This window comes from Mizuhopecten yessoensis, unplaced genomic scaffold (genome assembly GCF_002113885.1).
Source record: "Mizuhopecten yessoensis strain PY_sf001 unplaced genomic scaffold, ASM211388v2 scaffold9423, whole genome shotgun sequence".
Classification (NCBI taxonomy): domain Eukaryota; kingdom Metazoa; phylum Mollusca; class Bivalvia; order Pectinida; family Pectinidae; genus Mizuhopecten; species Mizuhopecten yessoensis.
The window spans coordinates 35873-61949 of NW_018408040.1; the positions used below are offsets into that span (position 1 = coordinate 35873).

At 40.3% G+C, this 26077-nt stretch overlaps 2 protein-coding genes across 2 annotated transcripts in view; one reads left to right on the forward strand and one right to left on the reverse strand.

Annotated features, from left to right (window-relative positions):
• The window catches only part of LOC110458064 (carnosine synthase 1-like), a 72346-nt gene that overhangs the window by 16444 nt on the left and 29825 nt on the right, over positions 1-26077 (reverse strand). The gene's annotated exons all lie outside the window — the stretch shown is intronic.
• LOC110458063 lies at positions 17979-24095 on the forward strand. The gene has a single exon (XM_021509614.1). The coding sequence runs from the start codon at positions 17979-17981 to the stop codon at positions 24093-24095; it is 6117 nt and encodes a 2038-aa protein (XP_021365289.1).

The window sequence follows — 26077 nt, forward strand, 5'->3', positions numbered from 1 at the left end:
TTTTTTAATTTATTCCTCATTACTGTCATACTTCTGGCCTTAATTTATTGTTGACATGGGCTGCAGGTCATGGTTATTCTATTGTTGTCCAATATCATATTGAAATTACGTCTATGTATTTTCCAATCATTTATCGCCTAATACGGATTATGGAGGATGAGGGAACTGTGGCGGTAGTCTCTCCATCGCAGAAAGTATATGTTTTGTGTACTATTATATTTGTAGGTTCAGCTAGTATGGTTTTGTTTTCTGTGTGTTGTTAATGTCCTACTTGTAAGACAAATCTCATATATTTCAATCTGATTGTCACGCATTGCCTCATTCTGTACTAGGGACAACTAGCTTGTTGTATGGCGGTTAAAACGATGTCAATGAACTGTCGGGGTTGAATGATTCTGACACAAGGATAGAGGTCTTTGATTTTTTGAGGAAAAAGACTGTTCTATATATTTGAATATAAGTTGGGAAGGACTAACATGGACACGGAGGGATGGTAAGGCAGAAGAGATACAGCTACAAGCATTTAATTTACTTTAATACATTTATACAGTCTAAATAAAGATTCCCTAATTTTTTCAGGACATTGTGGAAGTAACATTAGACTTTTATTCAGAATTCATGATGATTTGTGGAGACTTTAGTTTAATTCTTGATCCTGAAATTGATGTATATAACTATAGAAATGAAAGCAATCCCCAGGCAAGATCCAAGGTCCTGGAAATTATTACTAAACTTGGTTTGTGTGACCCTTGGAGGATTAAAAGTCCTCAGTTAAGAAAAGCTAGATTGGATTTTTTTTTCTTAATGTCTAAAGAATTCCTATCCAAGGTCGACTCTACTGATATAATACACTGCTACCAAATCGATCATAGTGCTTTTGTATTATCAATAAAACTAACATAATTGACTAGGAGTAATAGTGTCTGGAAGATCAATAATACTTTATTGTATGATAAACAAGAGGCCCAATTGGCCTGCATAGCTCACCTGGTATTAATTTCACGCCTGTAACCTTAAAAGCGGAATAACATAAAGCTACAGACAACAGTTTTTATGATTATAAGTCATTAAAAAACCTGTTAACGATTTAAACACATCTGACCCCTGTAACCTTGAAAGTTGAACAAGTTCATTACGTTGAAAATGGTTTATAGCCTTTCCTCTCAGCAAGTAACTTGCCAATTATTACCACCTAATTTCTTCTCACATTTGACCAAATGTGACCTTGAATACATGTCAAGGTCATTCACACACAAAATATTCAGAGGAAGCATATAAAAAGTGTCAAAAGATTTTGCCCCTGTGATATTTGACCGCTGTGACCTTGTAAACGGACATTGGTCATTCCATTGAACAAACTTGGAAGCCCTTCATCCTAGCATGTTACTTGCTAAATATTCAGAAAAGGCTTCTTTTTTTCCTTTTTTCTTTAGCCCCTAAAAGGGCAATAAGACAGAATGCGGGGAACATGGTTACCCGCTATGAGTAAAACTTATTACACAGCAAATATTATATTACCAATTTTTACAAAAGTGGAGTAATGACATTTTTAATTCCTCTAAGTCTGTGTATCAGAACATATAAATATAATTGTAAAAATGAACTATATGTATTGTGTAAAATAACTAGTACAGTGTAATCATAAGTCTATAGTGGAAACTGGAAGATGGAATAATACTGACTACCAAAACAGAATATGACCGAAGACATTGGTGACGAATTTCGCTACTTGTTAAAATGTCCCTTTCTGTCTACAGAAAGGAAGATGTATTTATACAAATACTACTATGTAATGCCAAATATTGCAAAGTTCTCAGAACTAATGAGTACAAACATTTTTAAAATTTTCAGAAATTTATACAAAATCAAAATTTTGTTTCAAATAGTATCGTGATTTGACCTCCATATATACTACATTTGATATTATACATATTGTAAATAAGTTTGCTCTGTACATTTATAAATTTGTAAAGAGAAATAAAGTTTAAGTTGAATTTAACCAACAGGTATCACTATGTCGTCATTAAATGTGTCCTTACCTTAATACGCCGACATGTAAGATGGCGACCGATAACACGTAGGCTCCTCTGTAATGTGATCCAATCGTCTTGTGTACGTTTATGTGTCTCTGATCCGCCTCGATCTGGTATTTTGGCATACATTTGAACACTTATCTGAGGTGAAATTCTTGTTTCGGGTGATGAGTAACTAGGTCAAGCCCAACTGCCCTGTAGCGATCACGATGTTTTCGCTAAAAAGGCTGCGTCAAATGATATGCTTCAGTGGGCCATTGCGAAGCTTTTGGCACAAGTAATGTCAAGGGTTATTCATCATCAAATTTTGCTTCACAAAATGAGCGCGTGAAGTTTAACAAATTGGTATTGATATTTGTGTCGGTGATTTACAATGGTTTCCTGCATACAGAATTTAAAACAAGTCTCTATCAACGACCGACATCAGAACTCTCCAGCTGTATGTATCCGTCTTCAACATATTTTCAAGTCCTCGAAAATAATGAAGAGTGCAGTATGGATGAAAACAGTGCGTGCAAGTGCCATGAACAAAATTGTACAAACGAAAATTGAAATACAATTGATATAGATACAAATGTATCACTTCTCTATCACGGCTTGCAAAAGGAATAGACAGGTTAATCTATCAGTGATAAGTGGGTAATTGGATGACTAATATTGCAATGACTGCTATAAAATTATCTCCCATTTACTGGAAATGCATACTGGAAAGAACAACATTTTAACTAGGCTTTGGAGGAAAGTTATCAGATTTAAATATTAGTTTGGTTTGGTTTAATTTTGTGTACCGTCCTATTAACAGCTAATGTCATTTAAGGACGTGCCTCCATGTAATTAGGGTATGCGTGCTTACGTGTGTGTATACTGGAGGCATGGTATGTTGGGGTGCTTGCCTCCTTGTGATAGCGCGGATGTGATGCCAACTTTATAGTGCTATCTCACTGAAATACCATGCCAAAGGCACCCAGCACAGCATTCCGTTCACATTATACTGACAACGGGTGAGCCAGTTGTTGCCATTCATCTAAATGCTGAACGTTAAGCAGGGAATAACAACTACCATTTTTAAGGACTTTGGTATTTTGGTATGTCCTGACCTGGGGACAGAACCCACTGCCTTCCTCACCTGGGCGAACACTCAACATTAAGGCCAAAATGAGGTGTTGCCAAGCACGGCGCTAGGAAACAAAAAGTAGCTAGAAGTAGAACGAAAGACAACGATTCCAAATATTGCAATGGCTGCAGCAGATTTATTTTGGTCGCTATTGTGTCCCCAAATAGAGGACACCAAAGCAATCATTAAAACAATCATGAAAATTGTACTCATTAAGAATGTCATATTCATCAATAATGATTACAACAACAAATATTAACCGATTTTCTTCAAACTCGGTCTTCAAACAGCGGACCCCATTTGGCGGAGTTATGGCCCATTGAATAATGAAAAACGTCAGTATCTGCAGCGCTTCGTTTCCGTGCATTTCTTCAAACTTGGTCACAGGGTTAAATGCCTTAAGGGGCTCGGTCAAGTTCGATGACCACTTTCAGCGGACCTCATTTGGCGGAGGCTTCTGATAGGTCAAAGTTTAGATATTGTTTGATTTTTAGGGAACTGCGAATTCAACCGCATATGTTTCGTTGCCAAAGCTACCACACATAAGCTTCTGATTGGAGGAAATTTAGATATTGTTAGATTTTGATGAAAATTGGTATATAGGGGTATAAGGGAACTGGGAATTCAACCGCATATGTTTCGTTGCCATAGCAACCACATGGAGGCTTCTGATTGGTCGAAATTTAGATATTTGATTTTGATGAAAATTGGTACATAGGGGTATTAGGGGATTGCAAATGCAACCGCATAAGCTTTGTTGCCATAGAAACCATACAGCAACCACACGATTGCTTCCGATTGGTGGAAATTCAGATATTGTTCGATTTTGATGAAAATTGGTATATGGGGTATAAGGGAACTGAGAATTCAACCGCATATGTCTCGTTGCCATAGCAACCACATGGAAGCTTCTGATTGGTCCCCCATGACAGTTAGTACTTGTTGCCGAAGATATTGTTAAGATGTTTCAGCCAAATTCCTTATACACATCCTACTCAGGCTAAGTTTGCCAACCGATGTGATTTGTGCATATAAATCAATGAGGTATAGGGCTTTTTTTTCGTCAAGTTTCAAGCTATACATTATATCTCAACAGCACGATACTCAATGTTTAAACCTAACCTCAATAATGTTGACCTACAATATGTCCTGCAAGTGGGGGATATACATTCCACGAAATTGCTTGTTGATAATTTATACAACAGCCCTTTGTGCCAATCCCTATCAAATGCTTTGCTGATGTCACAAAATACTATTCTTATTTCTTTACCTGAACCTAATGCCTTAATGAAATCGTTGGAAATACTTAATAATTGGTTAATATCTTGATCGATATTTTGTTATTACTTTCAAATCAAGAAGAAAATTATGAACATGTTTATAAACGCACCTCTCGAACACTTTACCAGTTATACTTAAAAGTGAAATTGGTCGATAGTTTTTAACATCATTACGGCTATCTTTTGTTATACATAGGTAAAACATTTGCTTCTTTCCACGATGATGGAAATATTCCTTGTGATAAGGATTTATTAAAAAATATAAATAATGGCTCAGCAAGCGATGTTGCGGCTTCCTTGAGTACTTTGGGACTAATAAGATCGTGTCCTACAGCTTTACCAGTTTTCAAATTGAGTAAGGCATGCTTAACATCAGTACATGATATATTTGTATTACTCAGACAAATACGATTAGGGGATTACATAAGTGGAGGAAACATAACCATTGAATCATCCACAACGGATTGACTTGAAAAATAAAAACAAAAAAACATTAGCTTTATCAACATCAGTTATGTAATAGATATTATCATGAAAAATCGTTGGTATTTCTCCACATATGCCACTTTTATTCATGAAGAGTTTTACAGTTAACCACCATGACTTGTTGCATTGTCTTAAATCAGATAATTTTGATGACAAACCATTAAAATAAGATTCTTTAGATTGTCTAATGGCATTTACACACTTGTTACAGGTTTGTCTGAAAATAGACCAGTCAGATTGGCTATCAGTAAGTTAAGCCTTATTGTGAATTATTTTTTTACGTTTTGATATTAATTTTCTATTTTTTTATCCATCCATGGATGCTCACGTTTTCTCATAATGACCGTTTTGTTAGGGATAGCCGAAGAAGAAGCGGAATCGATGAAGTCAGTTAGACGCTTGCATGCTAGATCGATATTGGCATCATATACTTGACACCAATCCGATATTTCTAGTAGTTCTCTTAGCTTATCAAAATGCCCATGCTTTTTAAAGCCAAATTTTCCTTCGGTACGAGTCGGTTGAATGTTGATCAATATTAAGAGTTGCATAGATGGGACCATTGTATCTTACTGGTTGGTCAAGGAACTATTCCACTACGTAAGACCGATCTATTATAACATCGTTATTTACCAATAAAACGTCTAGTAAGGATGACGAATGTTCAGTGTAATGCGTACATTCAGTAATTAACTGCGTACGTCCGTAAGTGTACATTATGTTATCAAAATAGTTAAAATTATGACTGCGTTGCAGTAAATTAACGCTAAAATCGCCAGTTATAATAACATTTCCATCAATAGAGTTAATTGCCATATAAGTAATCATAACCATATGGATTTAAATATATTTTTTCAAGGTTGTCCTACATGTGATCTGAATATAAACAGACAGATGGTAAGTCATATTTAGATTTTTATTGGAAAAACTAGGCGTTTTAATTTTATATGACGTAGAAAGCCATGATGTATTATCTAGATATAATTGTTAATGGAATATCAAAGTATAAACTTTTTGATGCATAATGATTAATGAGATTACAGTTGAGTAGGTTTGCTATATCTTGTTTATAATATTATATTGTCTTTCTGTCACATTATTTAAATTTGTACTTTTTGCTCATAAACAGTATTAGTAGCAATGGCCTGTGTACATAAATACACATGGACTTTTGGTCAAAGTCTACTCTTACTGTACATATGACATACTGACTGTGACTATTTAATAAGTAAATAATTGTATGTGTGTTGGATGTATGATTGTGAGTTGTTTGTGTATTGTTATTGTGATTCCTATGATGAGTTTATCCCCTTTGTGTTTGCCATGTTGGAGTTATCTCCCCTTATCCTTTAATTAGTATTACTCTTTATAATTTTTCATTTCAAAGTATCCTTAAATTAATTAATCATTATTGTTGTAACAACATTATATATATGATCAAATTTTGAGCCACCCATGGAAAGAATTTATATATGCTTGCCTGTTATTCAATCCATTTGACTATAACATCTGTCAATAAAATTTGTTGAAATGAAAAATCCCTCGGTCCCGCTGTGTATCCAGTCTCCTGTTGGTGATTGGCACGGTTCTGCTGTTAGTTGTCGTACGGTGAGTATCTCCTGGATGACCTACCTCTCCCTCTGGACTTTCATCGTCTTGTTAGCCCAGGCGTGGGCTCTGTCTATCCGCTTCTCGTCCTCGGAGTCGGAAGCAATAGGATTAGCTTGATACTCCTCGGCCGCCTTCCATCCCGACTTAGAAGTGTCGGCCAATAATACTTATTTTTGTCTATAGTCCAGCATATTAATACCTTCTAAATCTTTGAATCTCGCCTCCTCTCCGTCCTTGAGAACACTTTGTTCCACTTCCACCATTTTGGCTTTAATTTTCTGGTTAAATTTATACTGGTCCTCACAAGCGTTCCGTGAATACTTATGTGTCTCTTTACACAACATGTCCTGCTGGAATTTAGCATACTGGTTCGCCGAAATTTCTTTCTGAGCTGTAGACATGTTTTCCTCAAATTTACTCAACCTTCCGGAAATTAGAGAGTCCATGTTCTCCAATATCAGTCCCTAGCAGTCCTTCAATGCACCCTGTACCTGTCCCCGTATCGCAACGTTGATAGAAGGATCCATCGTGAAAAGAAAAATCTGTCCGCACTCTACGGTACACGGCTAGAGAATGACCCAACTACTCTATAGCCACGTGTACCCGCGGGCTATTCTTAACAGCACGTGCTGCTTGTTATCTCGTGCCAATGAGACAAATAAATCCCGTCTTTTCTTTCAGAACTGCGGGATTATTTGAATCTTACCAGAATCTCTATCGAAACACGAGTAGAGATAAGCGTCTGGTTGAGAGAGAATAGATTAGCATTGCCTGTGCGTTTGATTTTGCGAAGGGAGATACGTGTTGACATGTTTAAATAAAAAAAGTACCACTAGATGAGATTTTACATTTCTTTTTAGGCTAAACGATCAATCAGCAAATTATTATCAGCTCACGGTTGCTAGCGGAAGTGACAAGTCATGTACTGCCCAGGAAATTCTCCCTCCAGCTACCCATTCTGCCTCTTGTGTCAGTATCAACCTCCAGCACAAATAGAAAACAACGTAGAGCCATGTGGTCCCGTCTTTATATGAAATGCAGTCGAACAGCCAACTGTCATTTCAAATTGTTTCGTCCTTTCAAGCCACGTCTGGTTTCCTGTCTAATTGACATTAAATTACTGCAGCCTCACATTCCAGAAGATGTAGAACCTCGACATTTAGCGGCTCTCTACTTCGAGCTAATAAAAAGATGGCTGCCGTAGACTCACCGCTGAGCCAGCGCACCGCGTCTAGACATTATTCTTCCGCGATTACGCGTCATAAAATTTGATATTTTATGAATTCGTCATCAAAAATTAAATATGATATTTAAATTTGGTTTTGTGTTTAGTTTCTATATAATTTGTCTGTATTGAACTATTAACGTACACCATCACTGTTGTATGATGGTCCTTCAATGACGGACCATTTTCTTTTTTACATTACGTTAATCGTGGATTTGCAAAAGCTCTAGAACCTGGGAAAAACTATCAGAATGGACTTCACAAGTTGACGATTATTGACAATAATTGACAAATCACACGTTGATTAAAATATAAGGTTTGCGACAAAACCTGTCCACGAGTGTGGTATTTCCTGTCGGTTTCGTAGCGTGACTAAACCTCCACCCGTATTGTGGTTCTCTAACAATTATTTTTGTACAGTTGTATTACTGTTGTAAGTCTGTGGATGTAGACTACAAGTCTCTGCTTCAGGTACTCTTACAGCTGCAGCCTTAAGTTACCAGTTTGCCAGTAGTACCTCAGACTTATAGAAAGCTCAAGACATAAATCAAGTTCTATAAATATATATTACTCTACTTAAAAGTCACAACATGTGATGAATATGTACAAATGAATCAAAATAATCACTATCTTTCACTCTAGGCTCACCGTAATTCAACTCTTTTCAACAATGATACAATTATTATATAAATGGCAATAAGGAATGTTCTCAGTATTTACACAAAATGAATTCACCAAAATATATGTATGACGAGTGATAAATGAAATTGAAGGTTACTACAACAGTCCCTATTTCTGTTCATAATACAACTCTTCACAATTCTTGAACACTACACTAATCAACACGAACTTATTCTCACGAAGCAAACTGCAGCTACTAGGAGTCGACTGATACATTAAATATCCAGTTTTGAATGCTAAAGAAAATGTCAACAAGAAAGTTAACTAGAATAAAGGATTCAACTTCACAATGATTATTGCAACCTAAAATAATGGCTAGTTACCTAGACAGTACCTAGAGTAAAAGGCACTCATTAACGGAAATAATATTTACCCAGAGGTCAGCCCTTACAGTAAGGTGATTATCAACTACCATGGAACAGCACTCAAAGTACTAAGACCAACACTTTTAAAGCAAGGTGAGTGTTATCTATTATGCTAAGAGAATATAGCTATGAGGCACCACTCAAAGTACTTAGAGTCAAACTCTTAAAGTAAGGTGAGTGTTCTGTATTAAGCTAAGAAGATATTACTATGAGACACCACTCAAAGTACTAAGAGCCAAACTCTTAAAGCAAGGTGAGTGTTTTCTATTATTATGGTAAGAGAATATAACTATGAGACACCACTCAAAGTACGGAGAGCCAAACTTTTAAAGTAAGGTCAGTGTTCTATATTATGCTAAGAGAATATACCTATAAGTTCTAACGGAGTCCCACAAAAATACTGGTGTATGAATATGACTACTATCTTGCGAATACATACCGGTGAAACGGAGATGCTGAGCCTCCATGTTCATCCCTATTTATACCCTTCGGCTGCAACGGTGGCCTAGCGGCGTTCTGATTGGCTAGCGCCACTAGCAATCCTAATACACTGACCGTGCAAGAAGGAAAGTAATCCCGATAAACTGATAAAACTATTTGGCTAATAAATGGTACACCATTACCTCAAACACTTTTAGAAATACTAACAATTTATAAACAAGCAATAAATAATATAAATCGGTACATAGCACCCCTCTTAGACTGACTTCAGATATGTAACCGACATCAAGTGGGGGTGGATGCGCATGCGCGAACTGAGTAGACGGAAAATATTTGAGCAGATCAAAATACACTACAAAATCGCTGTTTATAAGCAATCAAACCTATTTCTTTTCGTGAAGTCTTGTGAATCGGAGAGAAAATTTACCATACACACAAAACGAGTCATTTTTTGAACTAGTTCCAGTAACAAATCGGGAGAATATTGTAATTTTGAATGACACCATTGTGAGTGAAATCGCCATTTTGGAATGACAACGAACAAATTGACGAAGTTTATTTCCAAGTCACTACCCATCCCAATCGGAAATAAGACGACTGCACCAGTGATTGCGTCGGACAGCAAGAGAAAATATCTCGAGCGGTGCTGTAACAGCAATCAGGATCGGGAAATCGTGTGGTGTAATAGAAGCGGGAGCCGCCTTGAAAACGGTTACGGCTGGACTAGAGACACGTTCGGAGATTAAAACAAAAATCTGGGACCAATCTGGCTATATGTATGGCTCGGAACCTGTGATTTCACTAACAATCAGGGGAAAACATCTCACTTTGAAGCCTAGACGACTCAACCATCGATAGTGCTATCAGAACCAAGGTAAATTCGAGGACCTTATGTAACAATATCCCAGCTGTCGATCACATTTCTGTAATTACCCATGTATTCCATCAGGGATTGAAACCGCTCCAGGAACCCCAAAACTCTAGATAGCTTCCAAGGATAGGACACACAGTTAGGGGACAGATATACAGACTAAACGGAAAAATCAGGGAGATTAACAAAAATAACTGTCACTCACCGGCATTCTCGATAGACCTTGTTAAGACATCGAAAACAAGGAAAGGTAAAAGCCACGATCATTTCACCACCAGGAAAAGGCACAATTTCACCCCTCTACAAGGACGGAATCCATCCAGACATTACCCTTGCCAAGGCTTGGCTGAGGAAGATTGTCACGCAGGCCACATTAGATTGTTCAAAGTTAGTAAATCTATATATATATTACATCAAACTAGTCCGTGTGGGCTTTCTACTCTATACTAGTACTGTTGTCAGTGTGGATTTTCCACGCTGTACAACATAACTAACAGAGTTATCACCCCTTCACTTCTGATACTACCGCTAGCAGTCTCCTATAAGACCTATGACACCCCCTAATCATTGACACATCAACAGCAATCTTTATGCATCCTAAACCTAGTACCATCATCAGCGGGAAGTTGACCAATCTGTTTATCCATAAAATCACGTAGAAATATCAGCGTTATTATCCTGATACTAATGCAGGCGGGTGATATAGAAACAAACCCAGGACCTCGACAACGGCCAATCTTTCCATGTGGGCTCTGCGAATTCCCAGTCACATGGAAATGTGAAGGATATGTTGTGATTGCTGTGACAGCATACATGTGTCAACATTCACTTTTCACACCTACAAACTAATAAATGACAGTTATTATGAGCCGCTTACTAAACCAGAAAGGTTCACAGACTCTGTAATGGACCCCAGCCTCCAAACTCTGAAAACAAGTAGTCCAAAAAGCAACAAAACAACGTCAATGCTAGACACTTCTAACACCCCATCCAACTTAACACCAGGAAAAGTATCGGGACTGACAAAACGATTACTACCGAAAAGAAACCTGCGCATTGTTATCGTTAATTGTATAAGTATTAAAGATAAATCATCAGAGATCAAACTATGTTAGAATACACAAAACCAGATATTGTAATTGGACGTGAGTCGGAAATATTCCCAGAAAATCACACTTCCTACAGAAATGACCGTGGAACATTAGGGGGAGGAGTCTTCATACTTGTCAACAAAGGCAGTGTCTCAACGGAACAACCAGGACTAGTAACCAACTGTGACATAGAGTGGGTAAAAATAAAAGTAAAGATGTCAAGACCTCGTCATTGGCGCTTTCTACATGCCACACAGGGATACCAAAACTATAGATGAACAAGACAAATAATTGAAATTAGCAACACAAAACCCTTCTGCAAATAAGTGATTTCAATTGCCCTGACATAAACTGGGAAAACCTAAAGATACGACACGAAGCAAATGACAAAGAAATCCAACGTCAGCTAATTGATACAACTATACTAAACGTAAATCTATGAAGAACCTACAAGAGAAAAGAGCCTACTTGACCTAGTGTTTATTACAAACCCAAGCCTTATCAAAACATCGAATAACATACCAGGCATCTCGGACAACGACATTGTAGTCACTGACATGGACACCAAACCACACTACCAGAAACACCAAAATGGAAATCTTACATGTGGAGAAGAGCAAATTGGGTGGGAAAAAAGAAAATTGACAATCTTAGCCATACCATTTATAACATGGTTGAAAACAAAAAAGGAGCAGAAGAATGCTGGCAGAAATTTAAAAATAACCTTCTAGACCTACTAAATGCAAATATACCAACTAGAACTGTAAAATCCAACAATAATCTACCACGGTTCAACAAAAAGATAAGGAAAAAGCGGGAAATTGGAAAAACTACCGCCACTATAAAAAAAGACTGCAAACGTGAAAAAAGGAAAGCGGAACACGTTTATGTAACCGATGATATACTAGATCAGAACAACTCTAAACCATTCTGGAAATATGTAAAAATCAAGGAAACAGAATAACATATGGGTGGCAGCACTAAAATCGCCAGGGCACACTTGTCGGTGACAGCAAAGAAAAGGCACAATTTTACTGAACCAATTATCATCTGTCTTCACCCTTAGTAACAACTAAGTCACGCCAAAAACACGTATAAACTTAAACCATTCGATTCCTAATCCAAAAAATAAGCAAGAAGGAGTAGCAAAGCTCCTACGAAACCTGAATCCTTCCAAGGCGTCGGAGCCAGATAACATTCGAAATCATGTTCTAAAAGAGAGTGCAGACCATAGATCACCCATTTTGACACAAATCTTCAAGACCACAATAACAACCGGGGAGCTACCAGTAGACTGGCTAAATGCAAACATTTCCTGCATCTTACAAAAGGGAGACAAACACTCAGCAGCAAATTATCGTCCGGCATCACTAACATCAGTACCATGTAAAACCCTGGAACACATAATATGCAAACCTATATTAAATCATCTGGACAGACATAGGGTAACTTCTATCACTGAACCATATGGCTTCCGATTAGGATTCTCCTGTGAAACACAACTCATTACCACCATTGACGACCTACTGAAATCTTTTGACCGTGGCAAACAAGTGGACATGGCAATACTTGACTTCTCCAAGGCCTTTGACAGTTCCCCATGACAGACTACTCCACACGCTGGAGTCATAAGGGATCAGAGGACCTCTACATCAGTGGCTAAAAACCTTCCTATCTCGCAGGAAGATGCGGGTAGCCATAATTGGAGAACTCTCTGAAGAGGCAGCGGTTGAGTCAGGAGTACCACAAGGAACAGTACTAGGACCCCTACTCTTTCTTTGTCATAGAAATGACTTGCCAGACTCTGTGAAATCAACAGTTAGACTTTTCGCAGATGACTGCCTACTCTATCGAGAAATAATCTCAAACAAGGACCACTAAACACTTCAAGACGACCTTAAACAACTCGAAACTTGGGCTGCAAACTGGTGGATGAAATTGAATGCCAAAAAATGGTACATTCTTTTTTATTAAGAAGAAAAAGCAAAACACATACCAGCTTAATGGACACAAGTTAGATCACGTACAGACAAACCCATATCTAGGATTACAACTATTAGAGGATATGAAGTGGAAAGAAAATATAGCAAGTACTATAAAAAAAAACAGTTTTATCTTATGCTTGCTACGACGCAATCTACAACACGGTCCCAGAGAATGTAGAAAGCAGCATACACTGCTCTTGTCAGATCCATCTTGGAATACGGAGGAATAATCTAGAACCCGTACATTAAGACACACATTAACAAATTGAAAAGTATCCAACGTAGAGGGGTGCAGATTACAGAACAAAGGAAGAGGGATTCACCACTAGCATCAAGACGAACATTCTATTATAAAATCGTAGAGGAGCAAATTCCATCAATGCCTAGCAAACTCTTTATTAATTTCTAGCGTGAAAAAGGAAAACACGATAGTGTAAATTCCAGGACTGCGAGACATCAAGACCAATTCCAAATTCAATCAGGAACAATAACAGAGCAGTGATAATACCCAACAGCAACACGGAACAATAACAGAGCAGTCATAATTCACAACAGCAACACGGAACAATAACAGGGCAGTCATAATACCCGACAGGAACACGGAACAATACAGAAACTCATTCTTTGTGCGAACAGCCACAGCTTGGAACCACCTGGACGAGATCACAGTCGGGGCGCAAGGAATAGAGGCGTTTAAAGCATCAATCCCTACCAACTGGGATTAACCGAAGATAAGTATCGCATGCGTACCCCTCCGCATTAAAGTCATTTTGGTATCTGTGGAGTATAACATATAGATATAGAAGCAGTGCAAACATGGCCGTGAAAGTTGAGGGCGGCACACGAACGAAAGACAGCCACCGTGACCAAATATGACCAAACCAGGCGATACATGGGTGAAATCGACTTCATATCGTCAACATGAACATCACACCGGTTTGTACAAATGTTGGATAATAAGCAAGTCTAATTTATTAGCGTCAAATTTCACTAAACATGCTTCGTTAATTGCGACTATATTGAGCGTGCGTGACCCGATGCACTAGTACAATATCTCGCTCACACTCGCAAAAATGACATTTAACACAGAGTAATTAATTGTCATGAAATTACCAGTTGAATTCAACATTTATATTTTAAGAGCCGAAACAGTTCCCATCAATGCTGGAAAGGTTTTTACGCCATAATCAGACGATTCCAAAACTGGGCCAACTTAACCGGCCGATCAGCTGATCGTTCGGGCCTATGTCCACTACAGGCAATCTTCCTGTTTAGTTACAATAGTGTATACTGTATTAGTACGGTACTGCAACTACTACAATTACATAACTTAATATTATTATGTTATAAAGTTAAATGCGCTTTCAAGAATTAAAGAAATGTGCAAATATTGTAATTGTGTTTGTGTTATCGTTGATAGTTGACCCTCCTTCAGTGTCAAATACATTTGCAGTGGCAGTATTTTCTACTTCAGTGTTTAATCTAAATCAATTATTTAGAGAAAAGACGTAAATAAAAAAATAATTCAATAGCATATTTTTTCCCATGTCAATCGTATTGACTGTCCATCCTGTAGATGTGGACATAATATGGAGGACGCTAAACCATTTTATTTTGTATTGTCCAATGTATAATGTACACAGAAATCAAATATTTCAACATTTGATATGGTTTACCAATATTACATGAGAAATATAATTTCAACCGGTTCACGGTAGGAATTAGGATGTAATTATTTTCTCTTTGGTATGAGAACGCCAATAGGTGGCGCTATTGGTGGTATTTGCACGTGCAAATGGTCTGGGTTGTTACCTATACGTGTCATTCAGGCGACACAGGTAACAAGAAGCACACGTGTATTTTTAAATTTTTAAATGGGCTTATTATATTGAGATTAATAGGTTAGGAGTTATATGTTTGTGTGTGAGATGTACATTAGTAGCCTTCGAAGAGTGGCGCGAAGCGTAATCGTATCACGCATCGGGCTTGAAAGGAATGCTTGTTATCCTCCCACGGGATATCTATCCCGGTTAATATTAAAGAATAATAATATAAATATAAGGATTAACGTTTAGGTTATCGGGTGATAACTACAATGGAACTCGGGCTTCGCCGATTAATCAATTTATCCGAGTTCCATTGTAGTTATCACCCGATAACCTAAACTAAATAGAAAGTTAATCCTGAAATAGCAATCCAAAAGCTTATGATGTGTGTATAGTGCCTACATGGCCCGTATTCGTGAAACCGTTCTCATGCTTAGCATGGGTTTTGTGCTCAAGATGAATTTCTTGTTCCCATTATACATTAATAATTCTAACACGATTCGTTTGCAACGCATTTTGATTGGGTTCGGACCATGATCTAATCTGCAATAGAATCATGATCAATCGTGTTAAGCTCCTCCCATCGCACTTAATCCACGCCCCGTTTCTAAACAAAACAAAATGGCGTCAACCTCGCTCTTAGCGAAATCCTGTTGATAAGGCTAGCAGAAAACAGAACAGAAAGGTCCGATGAAAAGTACTTGCTGAATAAATGAAAAAATCAAGAGTAAAAAAAGCTTGTTCTTACCTCCATTTATTACTGAAAAATTCATTCCATTCGTGTGAAGGCATCTAATTAGATCCGAAATCAAATGAAACTTGGCGGTCTCGAGTTCAAACCATATTTCATGTTCTAATCGCCAGTATAGCCGCTCAAAACAACGTACTATAACCTAAATAAATCTTATTTCATCAATGATTTACAAAAATCATTGAAGAGACTTAAAGCCAAAACCTGTTTTAAATGTTTACATTTGACCTTTTGAGCGTTTGCCGTGATTCAAGTGAGTTACAAGAAATTTGGTTTGAGCACAGAATCCATGCTTAAGCAAGAGAACAGTTTCATGAATACCGCCCCTTTTATTTTCCAACTGACATTGTTTCAATGAAATTGGTTTCGCTAGTGTTTTTGTAGTAAACTTCTGTTCTTTGCAATCTTATAGGCAGCTTTTGAATACTTTCATACGCATGTCAGAGCGACACCAATCACACTCAATTCATGTACAAAGGAGAGCCACCAAGCTAATACCCGGAATGGCTTATCTATCCTACCCTGAGAGACTGTAACGCCTGAAATTACCAACATTGGCATATCGAAGACCGAGAAGTATGATCCCGAGGTGTCGACATTCATCACACCTAACAACACCACCACCACCACCACCAGAGGACACGAACTCAAATTATCCGGAAACATTCATTCCTTCACCGAACTGTAACTGCAGTCAGCCTGAGTGAGGTAAGGCCAGAGGAGTTATGCCCCTTTTATGGAATTCTCCTATTCTTTCGGTACTTTTGTCATGGCGGCGGGAATTGACACAAGGCGGTAGGTTGTAGGAAAGTCGCTTGTTTTCCCCACCTTGCGAAGACCTGACGAGGTTTTATATGCGATGCGGCATACTTGTATGCGTGCTAATAAGCCCAAGGAGGTATGTATAACCCAAATGCGACAGTGTATTTGCTGTAATTTAACTGATATTCGTTTGACGGTGTGTTTATCAAAGTTGCTGGCAGATTGAATGACGTCATAATGTGATTTCCATTTATTGTCGAATGCTTAACTATATTGTCGGTTTAATAACGAAGGTTGTATTTTCATGTAATACTATTAAGAAACTGTTCATTTGTATGTTTCAGTTTTACGTAGAAGTAAGGATTGCGAAATAAAACTTCTTCAGTATCCACAGACCCTTGAATGGCTTATCATTTGCGAGAGTTGCGTCCCCTTGAACAGGGATACGTTAAAACCCAACGGATACACACGTCACCCACCAGGTCTGTGTGTGTACCGTCACAGTAAAACTCCGAGCTTTAGTTCTACGAGCTGGTGAAGTTTATGAAGAAACTATACAGACGGATTACACAATGTTGTGTACAGATGTGCGATGACATGTAAATGGTATATGGTACCTAACCCTCAGAGAACCTGTATTGTGTTGTGAACTTACAACAATACAATTGAATGCTGTGTATGCTGACTTCACACAATTTACCGGAGGAATTTATGAACTTTTATTGACCTAAATCAACACGTGGATTCCTGCAAAATTCTGAATATGTGCGATGAACCTTTATTGACTTTGATGTATTGTACATGCTGTGTACATGGATATAATTGACCTTTTGAGACATTGTATCTGCTATAATAATGAATGCTGTTTATGTTGCTGCTATGACTGACATTATAAGTGTTTAATGTTGCTGCCAAGAAGAGTACATTCCTTGGAGACCCAAGCTTATGAGGGTATAAACCGAGAGACATTTTCGTATTCGAACTGTGTTCAAAGTGAAACTTTATTCGATGATGAACTTTAACTTTAATAATTTTATGTGTCATTTCATAATAGCTTAGCAATATCACGATCACATTTCAATCTGTCAGCAAGGTGAGTATTTGTGAAAGCCAAGGCATTGAATATACATATGTATACATGCGGGTTCAGTGTTCTACCCGGCATGTGTCTTACACATAGGTAAGTCTACAACTTTAAATCTGTGACTCGTGTAATTGCAGTTTGGGTAAGTAGTAGTGCGAGTAATCGGGTATATAATCGACTTTACATAGTACACAGAACTACTACAGCAGGTATTATCTCCCTTTGACTCATGAGTTACAAAACTTAGTGTAAATATGACCCCCAGGTCCATATTTGAGTGAACAGATTTGTGTTAAGTAATAGCCTTTGTTTGTATTATCCCCTCGTTTAAGGCAAACAGTGTTGTTATTTTAGTTTCTTTTGAACTTTAAAATGTCCTATCAAGAGAAGGAAGGTACATCTCCAGACGAGGAAAAAGCATCAACTCTAAATAAGGAAGGTACACCTCAAGTCAAGGAGAACGAAGGTCAATCAAATGTAGTAGCCGAAGCGTCTGGTGAACCTTCACGTGCTAGTGCACGCGACCAAACATATTCACCAAAGGGCCTCGAGTATAACGTTAATCTGGCTCAGTCGAATTTCCGGTCTGCCGTGTCAACATGGCGCAGGCATGCAAATAAAATCCGAGTTGCGCTATCAGATACAACAGATCTTGGTATTATAAGGAGCGAGCGCGATATTCTCGAAAGAAATGTTGGTGATGTTGTAAAAGCGTACCATAAGTTATTGTTAATGCTTGAACAAGGCAGGGAAAGTGATGTTTTTAAGAATGTTGAATCCTTCGAAGACGGGTTGTTTGAGAAGTGCGAAACCATCGAAAATGAACATCAATACCTCATGCGCGAAATCGCTAGTTTCATTCGTGAAGTAGAGTCTGACGCGAAATCGAAATCCTCCAGACAATCTCATAGCACGTCGCGATGTTCAGGAACAACTAATAATACCAGACGGTCCGATGCAACGGTTAAGGCCGCCGAAATCAAGGCTAAACTTAAGTATGTAGATCTGGAGGCAAAGACCAAGGCAGATATGAAGAGGGTCCAACTTATGATGGAGCTTGACATGGCCGAGGCCAAATTAGAAGCTATGGAAACCTTGGACGAGAGCAGGAGCTCAATTCCTGACAAACATTTTCTTAGCATGATACCCAAATTTGAGCCAGACGAATACGCGGCAAAATATATACAGGGTTTGTCAGCGCCTCCCCCCGTGGCATTGTCAGCGCCTCCCCCCGTGACCTTGTCAGCACCTCCCCCCGTGACCTTGTCGGCGCCTTCTCCCGTGACCTTGTCGGCGCCTCCCCCTGTGGCCTTGTCAGCGCCTCCCCCGGTGACTGTGTCAGCTCCTTCCCCCGTAGGTATGTATGCGCCTTCCCCAGTCACAATTGGTTTAAATCCACTTATAGAGGAATTTGTACCTCAACGCTATTTACCTACTGCGCCACAGTTTTCCCATTTTACGCCAAATCCCATCAGCACTACCGTTCCTCCAACTTCTGTCTACGAGTCGAGTCCCAAGCCGACTACCCCAACAGCTTTATCCAGTGAACAGGGCATGTTACATTTCGCAAAGACTCTAGCTGAACAGGTGAACTTGAGTAGACTTCCACCTCCAGAGCCCAGTGTGTTTATGGGTGATCCCCTTAAGTATCCGGGATGGAAAGCTGCCTTCCAGACCCTTATTGAGCAAAGGCAGATACCATCATCTGACAGGATCCACTACCTCAAGAAGTACCTTGGAGGCGCAGTGAAGGAAGTGGTAGAAAATTATTTCCTGCTGACCTCTGATGATGCGTATGACGATGCGAAGAAGTTGCTTGACGAACGATATGGCGATTCTTTCATTATTGCAAATGCCTTTCGCGATAAACTGGAGAAATGGCCCAAGGTTAACCCTACCGATGGTAGTAGTCTACAGAAGTTTGCAGATTTTTTGAGGCAATGCCAAGCAGCGATGCGGACAATTGGAAGCCTCGACGTCCTTAACGACAATCGTGAAAACAGAAAAATGTTGACAAAACTTCCTAACTGGATTGTAAATAGATGGGCCAGGATAGTGCGTCAGCGTAAGGAGGAGAAAAATGAGTTTCCTCCATTCAAGGACTTTGCTGAATTCATCGGGAGAGAAGCAAAGATCGCTTGTGACCCAATTACCTCGATACAGTCTCTGAAGACTGATCATAGCCGTGGCGACGAGGAGAAACCACCTAGCGCAAGCAGGCAGGTTCGTAGGCAACCCACTGGAGGACGATCATTCCTTACCGAGGTGGATGAAAGTCAAACGACAAATTCGACCAAGACTACAAAGTGCACTCTTTGTCAAAGGAACCATAACTTGGATGATTGTAGACAGTTTCTGGCTAAGTCCTTGGGTGAGCGGAAGGATTATATAAGGGAACAAAGACTTTGTTTTGGATGTTTAGATTCCGGTCACATAGCTAGGAAGTGTAGACAGAGAAAGCAGTGTCGTACGTGCTCCAGGCCACACCCTACATCGTTGCACGGTGATTTGAAAAACACGCCAAAGTCTAACAATGTGATTGGTCACTCAAAGGAAGGTTCATTAAACAAAACTTCTAACATTCAAGGATCATCGTCATTTCATTCTAGCTCAACCTTTAAGAAAAGCTTCGGAACGTGTAGCAAAAGTTCGATGATTGTCCCTGTGTATGTGTCCCATCAGAATAACCCAGAGAATGAGAGACTAGTGTATGCCTTGCTTGACACGCAGTCCGACACTACGTTTATTTTGGAAGATACTTGTCGGGCGCTTAGGCAATCTGGCACCAAGGTGCAATTGCTGCTCTCTACGATGCATGCTGAAAATCGCGTAGTAGACAGTTGTAAGGTAAAAGGTCTGACAGTGCGTGGTTTCAACAGCTCGCTCAAGATAGCATTGCCAGATGTGTTTACACGGAACATTATGCCGGCCAATCGTTCTCATATTCCTACACCGGAGATGGCCAAGCAGTGGCCTCATTTGGAATTTATTGCGGACGAACTTGTGTCATTGCGTGATTGCGAAGTAGGACTACTGATAGGCTATAATTGTTCCCGGGCGTTAGCCCCACGTGATGTTATTGCGCCGGTTGACAATGGACCATATGGCCAGAAAACTGACCTCGGATGGGGCATCGTGGGCATTGTTGACCGAGACTACGTTGAGATGCCTGATGAGGACCTGGTAGGCACAAGCCATTTCAGTATTTCGTGCAAGGTACCTGGAGGTGTTTCGTCGGATGCCAACGAACATGTTGTGTTTGCATGTAGACACAACGTGAAGGAGGTTATCGACCCCGCTGAACTTGGACGTATCCTAGAACAGGACTTTAACGAGACAAGCGCTGTGAATACAGCATATTCGCACGAGGATCGACAGTTTCTTGCACTGATGAAGGAAGGAGTCCATATTACCGATGGACATTATGAGATGCCATTACCGTTTAGAGAATCCATGCCTTATCTGCCAAACGACAAGACGTTGGCTTTTCACAGACTCCTGCACCTAAAGAAACGTATTGACGCAGATCATCAATATCGGGATCATTACATGGCCTTCATGGAAGAACTGATCCAGAAAGGATTCGCAGAGAAGGTTCCCGAAGCCGAACTCGAACTTGACGATGGACATGAGTGGTATATCCCTCATCATGGTGTGTACCATCCGCAAAAGCCGAATAAAATTCGTGTTGTCTTTGACTGTAGTGCCAAATACAAGGGTGAATCACTAAACTCACATCTGCTACAGGGACCTGATCTTACAAACACACTGGTTGGTGTTCTGTGTCGATTTCGGAAGGAACCAGTGGCCTTTATGTGCGACATTGAGCAGATGTTTCATCAATTCAAAGTGAACAATGAACATCGTAACTACCTCAGATTCTTGTGGTGGGAAAACGGAGATACTAGGAAACAAGTTCTGGAGTATCGGATGAATGTGCATCTGTTCGGGGCAGTGTCATCACCAGGGTGCGCTAACTTCGGTTTAAAGCAAATGGCTGCCGACAACGAAGCAGAATTCGGACAGGACGTGGCGAATTTTGTGAAGCGCGACTTTTACGTCGATGACGGATTGAAATCCTTACCTACTGTTGAGGAAGCTGTGAACATGATCAATGGATGTAAGGGGATGTGCAGCAAAGGTGGCACGAGATTGCACAAATTTATATCCAGCTCAAAGGAGGTCTTGTCGCATATTCCGCAAGAAGATAGAGCCAAGGGGCTCAAGAACATTGATATCCTTCATGACAAGCTTCCTGTTGAGAGAGCTCTTGGAATTCAGTGGTGCGTTGAGTCAGATTCGTTCCAATTTCGGATAGTCCTTAACGATCGTCCGTTGACCAGACGAGGTGTGCTGTCTACATTGTGTTCCGTGTATGACCCTCTCGGATTCATTTCGCCATTCATCTTGGTTGGAAAGCAGATTCTCCAGCAGTTGTGTAGGGATAAGACGGACTGGGACAGTCCACTCTCTGCTGAATTGAAGATGAGATGGGAACGATGGAGAACAGACTTACAAAATCTCAAACTTCTTCAGATCAGGAGATGCTTGAAACCTGTTGACTTCGGAGAAGTTGTTTCAGCACAGCTTCATCACTTTTCTGACGCAAGTACAAGCGGCTATGGCCAGTGTTCTTACCTTCGGTTGGTCAACAGTGAACAACAAGTCCATTGCGCGTTAGTTATGAGTAAAGCCAGAGTCACTCCCTTAAAGCAAATGACAATACCGAGACTAGAACTAGCAGCTGCCTTAGTGTCCGTTCGTGTGAGTTCCATGTTGCTTCAAGAGCTGGAATATAGCAACATCGTGGAATGGTACTGGACTGACAGTCAAGTTGTCCTTGGATATATCGCCAACGACGCGAGGCGATTTCACGTGTTTGTGGCTAACAGAGTGCAGCAAATTCGCAATCACACGGAACCATCACAATGGAAGTACGTCAGGTCTGAGGACAATCCTGCTGATTTGGCCTCACGTGGGACGACGGCTGACGACCTCGTGAATCGAACCGACTGGTTTAACGGCCCTAGCTTTCTCTGGGAGTCTGACCCTTCGCCCAGCGATGATGTAGAAAATAAACCAGATGTTTCGACTGATGACCCCGAAGTGAAAAGGGTTCAGGTGTTCACTACCAAGGCTGAGACTAGTGAGAGTACAGATACACTACTTGACCGATTGGACTATTTTTCAAATTGGAACAGAGCCAAACGGGCTATTGCTCAGTGTTTAAAGTTCAAACATTTGTTGCAGACACGGGCAGTGAGAAAACCAACTGTGGTACACCCATTGCACAAGGAAATGTTCAAGAGCGATGCTCTGTCAGTGAAGGACTTGCAGGAGGCAGAGTTGGAGATCGTCAGACATGTTCAAGTACATGCCTTTCGTGATCAGATCAAGCTTCTACAAAATCAGGACGATGACAAAAAGGGAACTCGTTTGAAGGGTACTTCTCCACTAAGTGGCTTGGATCCGTTTGTGGATGAAAATGGAATCCTACGCGTGGGTGGCCGTATTCGACGAGGTGAATTCGGTGCAAAGATAAGGCACCCCGTCATCCTTCCGAAAAGGTCTCACATCACAGACATCCTCATTCAGCATTATCATCAACGGATTGAACACCAAGGACGTGGTATGACCACATGTGAAATTAGATCCAATGGCTTTTGGATCATTGGTTGCAGTTCCGCAGTATCAAGCTGTATAACCAAGTGTGTAAAATGTCGCAAACTGCGAGGATGTTTTCAGGGACAGAAAATGGCAGACTTGCCTGTTGACCGACTATCAGCTGAACCTCCATTCACTTACAGTGGTATGGATTTGTTTGGACCCTTTTACATCAAGGAAGGACGGAAGGAGTTAAAGAGATATGGCGTTCTCTTTACGTGTATGTCGAGTCGTGCTATTCACTTGGAAACTGCGAATTCCCTGGATACCAGCTCGTTCATCAATGCGCTACGCAGATTTGTGTCAGTTCGTGGTCCTGTGAGGCATCTAAGGTCAGATAAAGGTACTAACTTTGTTGGCGCTGAGCGCGAGCTCAGGGAAGCGTTCGAAGAACTGGACGACGAACGACTCGAGATGTATCTATCTAGTGAGGGTTGTGACTACATCAGCTTCAAGATGAACCCCCCTTCTGCGAGTCGCATGGGCGGAGTCTGGGAAAGGCAGATACGTTCCGTTCGTAATGTACTTGCATCGTTGATGCATCAATCTGGCTCCCAGCTGGATGACGAGACACTTAGAACTTTTTTGTGTGAGGCTGCAGCTATTGTGAATAGTAGACCACTTACCACAACCACCCTGAATGACCCACATTCAGTGGAACCTTTGACTCCCAATCATCTGCTGACTATGAAGACCAAGATCATCTTGCCTCCTCCTGGTCAATTCCAAAGGACGGATCTCTATTGCCGTAGGAGATGGCGACGTGTGCAATACCTGGCAAATGAGTTTTGGAACCGTTGGAGAAAGGNAGATGTATCTATCTAGTGAGGGTTGTGACTACATCAGCTTCAAGATGAACCCCCCTTCTGCGAGTCACATGGGCGGAGTCTGGGAGAGGCAGATGCGTTCCGTTCGTAATGTACTTGCATCGTTGATGCATCAATCTGGCTCCCAGCTGGATGACGAGACACTTAGAACTTTTTTGTGTGAGGCTGCAGCTATTGTGAATAGTAGACCACTTACCACAACCACCCTGAATGACCCACATTCAGTGGAACCTTTGACTCCCAATCATCTGCTGACTATGAAGACCAAGATCATCTTGCCTCCTCCTGGTCAATTCCAAAGGACGGATCTCTATTGCCGTAGGAGATGGCGACGTGTGCAATACTTGGCAAATGAGTTTTGGAACCGTTGGAGAAAGTAATTTCTTCAAACCTTGCAAACGCGCAACAAGTGGGAGTCTCCGAAACGAAACATGTGCAACGGAGATGTTGTCATTATCAAGGATGACAATCTGTCACGAAATCATTGGCGCCTACGTTGCGTTGTCGAGACGTTCTTGAGCGAAGATGGACTGGTGCGTAAAGTGCGAGTCGCTGTCGGCGATCCTACCTTAGACAAAAAGGGTAGACGGAGCGGTCCAGTCAGTTTTCTTGACCGGCCTGTGCACAAGTTGGTGCTGTTGCGAGAAACAGGGGAACTCCCCACCGAGGAACCAAACCAGGTAGTATAGTGTATTTGTATATATGTTATTCGAGTTTGTTAAATTAGTTACCCTAATTTGGGGAGCCATGTAACTGCAGTCAGCCTGAGTGAGGTAAGGCCAGAGGAGTTATGCCCCTTTTATGGAATTCTCCTATTCTTTCGGTACTTTTGTCATGGCGGCGGGAATTGACACAAGGCGGTAGGTCGAAGGAAAGTCGCCTGTTTTCCCCACCTTGCGAAGACCTGACGAGGTTTTATATGCGATGCGGCATACTTGTATGCGTGCTAATAAGCCCAAGGAGGTATGTATAACCCAAATGCGACAGTGTATTTGCTGTAATTGAACTGATATTCGTTTGACGGTGTGTTTATCAAAGTTGCTGGCAGATTGAATGACGTCATAATGTGATTTCCATTTATTGTCGAATGCTTAACTATATTGTCGGTTTAATAACGAAGGTTGTATTTTCATGTAATACTATTAAGAAACTGTTCATTTGTATGTTTCAGTTTTACGTAGAAGTAAGGATTGCGAAATAAAACTTCTTCAGTATCCACAGACCCTTGAATGGCTTATCATTTGCGAGAGTTGCGTCCCCTTGAACAGGGATACGTTAAAACCCAACGGATACACACGTCACCCACCAGGTCTGTGTGTGTACCGTCACACCGAACCGTGGGTATATGGAACGGCCTGCCATCGGAGGTCGTAATGTCACGAACAGTCCGAGCATTTGAACATAGCCTTGACCGTCATTGGAAGAACCAACCACTTGTGTATAACCACAGGGAAGCCATCGAAGTCACACATACTAATGGTCATTGTTTGAACTTTAACGAAAATATCACATTTGAACATTTAAAAATTGCGATATACAAGAGACACCCATATGCGTACCAACATTTTTATACCACACTCATTTAATTCACAATGTTACTGTTACATAATTACTTATCATTGAACATCTGCTCTCTATGGAACTGTGCAGCTATCTGTAATGGACTCGCAAAAAATACTCAGAAATCATGTTATTAATATGTTTAACCAACTACATGTACTATTGTAACTTTTATAATTGAGCTGACAGCAGAGGAAATTGTACAATTTCCTACAGTCAGAATAAATCTGTGTATCTGTGTATCTGTGTGTCATCCAATGGAATGCTAAAGCCATATACACAGCACGCGCTGAAGGCGTCACGTATACTTCCTGATTACGCGGTAAGATTTAGCATCAAGAATGATACCTAGGAATACGGGTAAAAGATGTCTCACCATTTCCACTTAAATCTGAACTTTGATCTGGACGTAGAAATATC